The sequence below is a fragment of the Gossypium raimondii genome, chromosome 8 (genome assembly GCF_025698545.1).
Source record: "Gossypium raimondii isolate GPD5lz chromosome 8, ASM2569854v1, whole genome shotgun sequence".
Taxonomy (NCBI): Eukaryota; Viridiplantae; Streptophyta; class Magnoliopsida; order Malvales; family Malvaceae; genus Gossypium; species Gossypium raimondii.
This window is the reverse complement of record NC_068572.1, coordinates 32,833,936-32,842,108: the sequence shown is the minus strand read 5'-3', so window position 1 is coordinate 32,842,108 and position 8,173 is coordinate 32,833,936. Positions and strand designations below refer to the sequence as shown.

General features: G+C 37.4%; 3 protein-coding genes across 3 annotated transcripts; 1 reads left to right on the top strand and 2 right to left on the bottom strand.

Annotated features, from left to right (window-relative positions):
• Window positions 1-2,294: 2,294 nt before the first annotated feature.
• Window positions 2,295-3,277, top strand: LOC105791248 (NDR1/HIN1-like protein 26). Its single transcript, XM_012619237.2, has one exon. The coding sequence runs from the start codon at window positions 2,419-2,421 to the stop codon at window positions 3,037-3,039; it is 621 nt and encodes a 206-aa protein (XP_012474691.1). The 5' UTR covers window positions 2,295-2,418; the 3' UTR covers window positions 3,040-3,277.
• A 449-nt stretch (window positions 3,278-3,726) lies between these two features.
• LOC105791247 (hypothetical protein) lies at window positions 3,727-5,215 on the bottom strand. The gene has a single exon (XM_012619236.2). It carries the CDS (start codon window positions 4,831-4,833, stop codon window positions 4,003-4,005), a length of 831 nt encoding a protein of 276 aa, XP_012474690.1. The 5' UTR covers window positions 4,834-5,215; the 3' UTR covers window positions 3,727-4,002.
• A 128-nt stretch (window positions 5,216-5,343) lies between these two features.
• Window positions 5,344-6,705, bottom strand: LOC105791246 (protein TRANSPARENT TESTA GLABRA 1). Its single transcript, XM_012619235.2, has one exon. It carries the CDS (start codon window positions 6,580-6,582, stop codon window positions 5,551-5,553), a length of 1,032 nt encoding a protein of 343 aa, XP_012474689.1. The 5' UTR covers window positions 6,583-6,705; the 3' UTR covers window positions 5,344-5,550.
• Between the last annotated feature and the right edge of the window lie 1,468 nt (window positions 6,706-8,173).

Genomic DNA, 8,173 nt, shown 5'->3' with positions numbered 1-8,173 from the left:
TGATTCTAAGCATTGGTGGGTTTTTTTTTTTTTTAATTAAAATGTCTCTGTAATTGATAAAGATCAATTTTTTGAGATCTGTTATTATCTTCTCAATAATATTGTATTTTAGGTTTTTTTTTATAAATAAAATGTATATTATTTAAAATTTGAACCTTTTAAAATTGATGTCGTGTCTTTAGCCTTCATAGATACATCATCAATTATATTTTCAAGCGATGATTAAAAGTAAGTAAATTGTAAGATAATAAAATGAAGTGTTGTAACCAGCCATAATCCACTATCAAAAATAAAATGCTTAATGTCTTTTTCCTTCCTCTGCTAAAACATTAGCAAATTAATGACTTAGATGAGAAGTAATCAATGTCACAAGGCTTGTACGACTTGTATTATTATCAAGTCTTTGAGAAGTAATCAATGTCGCAACACTTGTAAGACTCGCGTTAGTATTATTAAGTCTTCTATTGAAATTTAATTTTAATATGGGTCTACTAAATTTTCTTCTTCTTCTTTTTATTTAAGTTTTGCTCATCTTAAAAATAATAATTTGATTCTTTTAGTTTTATAATTAAATAGAAAATGTACATTTTAGCCCTTCAAAAAAAATCAATTTAAAACATTTTAACATAATTTTTTTAACTTTAACCTCTCTAAAATTTTATAATTTTAACTTCAATATCTTGGTTTCTCTGCTGAATTTTAGTCCTTAATACTAACTTGAACCCTCTCCAACGAATAACAATAGTGATGCCCTAAAATGAAAAATTGTTTATTTAGTCTTTTTAAAAATTTTAAAATTTTAAATTCGTAAAGATAAAATTTTACTTTGACTCCTCAAAAAATTATAAAATTTTAATTTAATCCGGCTAAATTTTTACCTTCCTACAAAAGTTTTATGAATTCCCCCTGATGTTCATCTAAACACTCTTTGGTTGAAGGGCTCCAACTCTAAAAAGAAAGTTGTTTTGAAACGCAAACCCTTCTCCTTTTCTCTAATTTCAAACATCTCTGAACCCCTTTCAAAGATCAAAATTAAGAGGGTCCCTTGGCTTATTTCCCTACCAATCCCGACTTAGCCGAAGAATCCATGGCTATGATAGAGGAGAAAGGTCGTTCACGTATTGACTATAAACCCATTAGCCAATATTGTTTATAATTTATAACCTTTTCTTAGCGGCTACTTAAAGACACCCAAAAATTATTAGGATGGTTGATTCCCCCATTGTTCCTAAAAGGTCATTTTTGCAGATTCTTTTTATAGTACAACTTCAAATTTACAAACTTTGAAAAAAAAAAATTATGATTTCCCATCTAGTATCTTTGATTATAATATCAATTCAAAACAAAAAGTATGTTGTCAACAACATAAGAAAACAATGGTTAAAACTCTTTTACATTTTAATGATGGATCAGAATTTAAATTTTATTGATGTAATTCTCTTTTTGCAATTTGTAACTTTGACTTTGTTAAGAAAAAATCAAAATATATTTCTCTGTAACTTTGACTTTGTTAAAAATGTTGAGGAAATCCATTTTTGCATTCACTAAACAAGGTGGGTTATAAAGAGACATCACTTCAATTCACTTGCATCCAATTGACTTGAAAAGCTATGGCTACTCTCTCTCTCTTTAAAGCTCTTTTAAAAGCCTTACTTTTCCTTTCAATTATTCTGGTTGATATCCTTCCCCTCTCAATCCTCGTGTTTTTCTGCATATACTAAAACGTATCTTCCTGTAAAGTAGTCAGTGTATAAAACGTGTAATTCAAGCCTGTTGCATGGTTATCTGAAATATAGTATCAAGCAGCCATATTCAATAATCCAAATGGGGCGCTCTTGGGACACCTTGATATATTCAACATCCTTAGCTGATGTGCCATTTGTAATTTGGTTGTGTATAAAGTTGGTAATCACCAAGTAGCAGCCTTTGGCTCTGTAACAACAGGAAAATGAAAATGAGAGAAAATACATGATAAATGATTAAATGTAATGGAATATTTGGTTAATAGAAAGCAAAATTAATGCATACATACATGTCTACAGCTGAACTCTTACTCTCTGCAACCAGCACCCTTAGCTTTCACTACCTTCTCTCTGTTCTCTGCCTATTTAGGTGAACCAGCTTCCTTCTGATCACCACAACCTCCTCCTTATTTATTCCTTGTACTTAGTATCAACAGAATATATGTTGAATCTAGATATCTTAAAAGAAAATTGGAAAAAGGAGTCATGGTACCATAGTTTACAAAATTAGATTTTAAAGGTGCTTTGGAGAAGTTAGATAGTGAAGTCAAAAGTATGATAGCCAAAATAATTGTTGCTTTCTGTTTCCAACTTCTCCCTTTATAAAGCACATTGGCCTTGGCTTCCTTTCCTAGCCTTCCTATACCTTCTCTATCTTCCCTTTCCCCTCTTGCAAATGTCTCAAGTCTTCTCAAAATCTCCAGAACATTGTGCCAAGCAAGGAGGACTAACCATTGACAAATCCTATAAGAAATTATTCTTTGCCTTCTCTTCATTTTTTTCCATAGTTTTAGCCTTCATATTCCTCATCTGGCTTACCCTTCACCCAGCAAAGCCTCAGTTCTCCCTCAGGGAAGCTGATATATACCAACTCAGCCTCTCCGGCACTCACCTTCTCAACTCCTCTATCCAATTCACCATGCTCTCCAGAAATCCGAATAAAAAGGTTGGTATTTACTACGATGAGCTACAAGCATTCGCTGCATATAAAGGCCAACAAATTACTTTTGACAGCTTTCTTCCACCTTTCTACCAAGGACATGAAGAAAGCAACCTGTTAACAACATCTTTACAAGGAACAGGGCTGCCTGTGGCTCTGTCGTTTGGTTACGAAGTCGAACATGACCAGACTGCCGGGAGAATAGTCCTGAACCTGAAGGTAAATGGGAAGCTCAGGTGGAAGGTTGGGACTTGGGTTTCCGGCCGATATCGCTTCAACGTTAACTGTGTTTCTATTATGTCCTTTGGACCTAATGCCCCAACAGCTCCATTGAGTTCAAATCAAGCGGCTCAGTGATCCACCGCTGTGTGAGATGATGTTTAACTATATGCTTGAAAGCTATTTAGTTCTATCTTTATCAGCTTGATGTTCTATAATTTTCACTGTTATATGAACTGTATGTATTCTCTGAATTGATAATTTATCAGAAAGATTGAAACTTAGGGATTGTAATGCGACAATTTCTGCTTTGCAAGTGCCTGGCTGAGTATGAAAAAGAAAATGAAGGTTCATAGTTTATTTGTTTAGTGTAAAATTATGTGTATATATATTTATATGAGGAGAGATTGTTTCACCATTGCTCACCTAATCAGTTGCAATAATCCTGAACATCAAGTAGCTCAAAACTTCACAGAAAGTTCCTTAATATCTATGCTGGATGTTACCAGTGTATTTTGCTAACTACCATTCAAAGAGAGCAAGAGGGTTCCACATCAAGAACCATAGGACTGTATTGTATTTAGCAGTTCTTCTCACATCAGACGTAAAACCAAGCAGCGATCGAAATTTCTTTTCGATCAAAGATGTAACTTAGTTCGCCTTGTTAGAACTAAACTTAACTTTGAGGCTGATTCAGGCAAAACTTGTGTAGGTCAAAATCCACAAAGACCATTCTATATGTTCCTAAATCCTACTCACTTACAATTGTACAAAACTCAGCAATCAATGTTATGCTCCAAGGAGTGAGCAAGCTCAGTGTGAAAGTTTGAATACAAGAAACAGTTCACCAATTCCACTTGCTTCTTGTCAATTACAAAATCAATTCCTAATTAAAGACGAACGTGGTTCAACAATCTTAACTTCAGCGAAACTTGAAGAGATTTGTATATACATATAGAGTTCAAATATTCTTCTTTACTACACGAAGATAGCTACTTTTAATTCTTTAGCATCTCAGCTTTAACCTCGAATAACAAGAAAAGGGAAATCTATAACCTTTCTATTTGATGCCAAGTAATTCAACCAAAATTTCGCATCCATTCAGGAGCAAAGAGAATCAGAACAAACCCATTCCCAATAATGCTTCCTTACAGACACCGCTTTCTCCAATCCCCTTGTCCCATCAACATCCTCGTACTCTTCCTTTTCTTCAGTAACAAAATCTTCCTCAGGCAAACCTTCTACCCACGCATCTACCGAATGTAAAACATAACGTGCCGGCAGCCCTGGATACGACGCCGAATTTCGCTCCTCCAGTTTCTTTCGATAAGACCCTGGCACAATCCTCACGATCCTGGAAGAACCAAGCTCCTCTTTTACTGCTCGAGCCACGGCTTCTTCGGTAGTTTCATGGGGCTTCATTTTCTCGGACAACGGCCTAAACCGATCCCTAAAACTACCGTCCGACAATTCTTGTCGAGATTCGACGAGGACAAGGTTACCTTTACCGAGTATACGAACCGTAACGACATTAACGGTACGGAGTGGAGGGGAGGAGTCGACAAGCGATGTCTCACCTTCGGAAAGTTCCAGCCAGAGGTTGTGGAGGTTTTTGGTTCCAGGTTTGACCCCCCAGGAGTCCAGCGAGTCAGAAGACAACCGGGGTTTGAGCCAATCAGAGAGAGCCTGTGGGGTTGCAAAGGATGTCCTGGATTGGGATGTGGTGGTCATTTTGGGAAACCGGCGTGGGTTTGGGGGGAAAGGAAGGAATTTGCGGAAGAGGGTATGGTTGGGTTTAGGGGAAGAGAAGAGAAAAAGCAGGGAAACTGCAGTTAGGAATAGGTCAGGCAGAGTAGTTATTGGCTTGGCAGGACCCAAGCTAGATTTCGTGTTATTTTGGGCATTGTTTAACGATTCTGGCGTCTTTGACATGTTACTGCGTGTTGTGTCTATGTACAAGGAAGATGCGTTTCAGGGATGATCAATGATCATGCCCATTTGGAGGAACAGAACTGAAGCTGAAGAAAAGAAAAAGAATGTTTGGGTTTTGTTGGTTAAGGTTTTGCCTTGGAAATTAAGCGGTGGAAATTTTGAGATGATCAGATAGATTGATTATTCTGTTCCATATTCCTTGTCTGCTACGATTTTTTGTGCCATAATTCCCAAGACTAACGGTCACGGTCAAATCGCTCTGTTCCTGTCTGTTTATCAGTCTTTGATGAGCCAACACCACGAACATATAGTAACGTTTTCCACAGTTCGGGCCCAAAGCAAATCAATATCGGGCTTCTCTTGTTTAATCATGCAGCATCACTCTTTTCCTATTTTCCCTTCATGCAAATTCGAAATCATTTTCTATAATCTTTTAAAAGTTGCTATTTATAAATAGAAGTTTAGCCAGATTAGAGTTATATATATATATATATGATATCAATAACCAAATTCAATCAAAATCCAAATATGCATTCGAGTCTCATATTTGTTGTGAGGACCTAACAAATAATTGCAGATTAAAGCTGGTCTTACAAAGTACTAACAAAATTATCAGCCAATAAAACTGATTCTACAGTTTTTAACTCCCACCTAATTACAAGCGTGAGCATTATATGCAACAAAAATGAGAGTTGAATACATTTCAAGCAGGAAACCTCAAACTTTGAGAAGCTGCATTTTGTTGGAGAAGGCAATGGCAATCCAATCTGGCTGAGCAGCAGACCACTGCAACTGATTAATTTCGGAACTAGCCGAGTACATAGACAAAGGACCGATTCCGTTAGGCCCAGCTACAGTTGGCAACTCCCAAATAAGGGCATGCGTATCATCCCCTGCAGAGCAAATGTGCTTACAGCTCTGGGGAGCCCAAGCAATCGCATTGACACTGGCTCCATGTCTATCCAACTCAGCCACCGGCATAGTAGGCGACCTTATGTCCAAAATCACAACTTTATTGCTATCCATTAGTGTCGTAGCCATATACCTCAAATCTTGTTTGTTCCAAGCTAATCTTAACAAAGGGGTGTCCGGTTGAGGGCTTTCGTAGATGATGGTTGAGTGTTCTTTGTCCCTTAAATCGAAAATCCTTAGGGACCCATCAGCGGAAACGGAACCGAAAACTCTAGCTTCACCCCAAGCGATGTCATAAACCTCTTTGTCGTGAGCAATCAATTGGGTTTCCACAACGCCTTTTTCGATGTCCCAAATGGTGCAGGTGGTGTCGATGCTGGATGTTCCGATTCTATTGGGTTCAACGTCGTTCCAATCGAAGGAAGTTAAGGGAGCAGAAAACTCGCTGGTTTTGCTATTGTCGAGAATGGAGATAAGTTCGATAGAAGAGTGCCCAACTTCCCAGAGACGGAGGTAGTCACCGGATGAAGCGAGGAGGTCGGAGGAGGAAGAGAAAGGGGATTTCCGGTGGGGTTGGAACATAAGTTTGGTGGGTGGGTAAGGGTGGTCGAACGACAAAGATGGGTGGGTTGTGAGGGTAAGTGATTCAGGGTCGAAAGAGATTATGTGGACTCTGTTAGCGTAATCTTCGATGAAACTGCCGAGAGCGATGCGTTGGTGGTTGAGATGGGTGACGGCGGGCGTGGAAGATAAGGCCATGGCGTAGAGTGGGTAGGGTGATTCGTAGGTTACGGCGTTGTCGGATCGGAGGTGGGATTCTTGAGTTGAATTCTCCATTGGATTTTTTCCTCTAGGGAGAGTTCAGCTTAGTTTGGAGATATTAGGAAAGGATTAAAGTTTGCAGGGTGATTTTGTAGGAAAATGGAAGTTGATGGTAAGGAGGCATCCTCAGTCGTCTCGTAGCATTGTTTGAGTTAGGTTTGACTTTTCGCTTGTAAAATTGGGTATCACCTGTCATTCAGCGTATCCAATTGAAACCTGGTCAATGTTCAAGAAATGAGGCGAGGATGACCATGGACTTTTTCTTTTTTTGCAAGCAGTATTTCGTTTTAGTTTTCTTTTCGAAACTGAACCGTTTAATTACCAAAATAACTCAAGTGTAAAATCTTGTACAAGAATGGCTCATTTTCTACTGTGCACAACGATGTCACTATATCTATTGACGGCACCACTCCTAATCATTGACTCACTCATAATTGGCCTTTTTTAAAATAAAATAAATTTTATTATTCCCATTGGCAACACCCGTTTGTATTTTCGTACATACCCACTAAAAATACGAGTATTATAGGAGAAAAAGAAAAAGAAAAAATATTTTAATGGGTGTCGCCCTTCTCTTTAGCTACATCAGATGAATTTATAAAACAAAATTTTTGGTGTCGTCGTTCTTATTGGCGGCACCGGTGGAAGATCAACATATGTTGAAGTGACCTGCCACAATTTATAATGGCAAATTAAGTACTTCCCAACACTTAAGGAGTTTGTTTTTAAGTTATATTATGTTATTTTAATGTATTTTTAGTTTTAGTAGCTTAGATTTAATTATTAGCAAAATAAGCATTTTTACCCATTTTTCTAATGTTTCAATAACCCGTTACGCCAATGCGGGTCTAGGGAATGACTAATAGGATACTTGAGTGTGTAGGGTGTCATTTTAGGCCAAAAATTACAAAGAATGACTACTGTGTTACGACACAGGCATGCAATGTCGCGACACAAAACTTCGAAGCCAAAAAAGAAATCCTGAGGCGAAACAGGGTGTGCATGTCGTGACACAGAACTCTGTGTTGCAACACAAGACCCTTGTGTCGCGACACAAGCTTTTGCGTGACCCAAAAATTCCTGCGTACGACGACTACGAATTTTAAGGCAATTAGGGGTCTTTTCTAACCTAAAACCCTAATTGAAATTATAATTGAAAGGACACTTTAGTCTTTTCAATTTTTACCTAGTTTTTGCCTATATAAACAACCTTATAACCTCATTTGGAGAGGAGTCGACGTAGCAAAATAATTTTATTTCTTCAGTTTTCTTTAGTTTTTAGTTTTATGTTTTCGTAGTCAAAGTTCTTCTTGTTCCAATGTGAAAACGATTGTGAGTAGGAATTGCTCTGAAACTGCACTTCTATTTATTTATTCATGAGCATTTTCTTTATTCTTTTTTTTATTCCTTTGTTTATATTTTTTAACCTAATCAATTAACACTTAGATGTCACTATTTTTGGAGCTGAACCAATGAGAAAATGATGACTCAACCTACATCGCAAAATCTTCACGACAAAATGGGTAGTCTCTTCTCTTATCTTTTTGGGTGCACATTAGGGACAATGTGTCAAATAAAGCGTGGGGGTGACATGAAATTTTTAAAT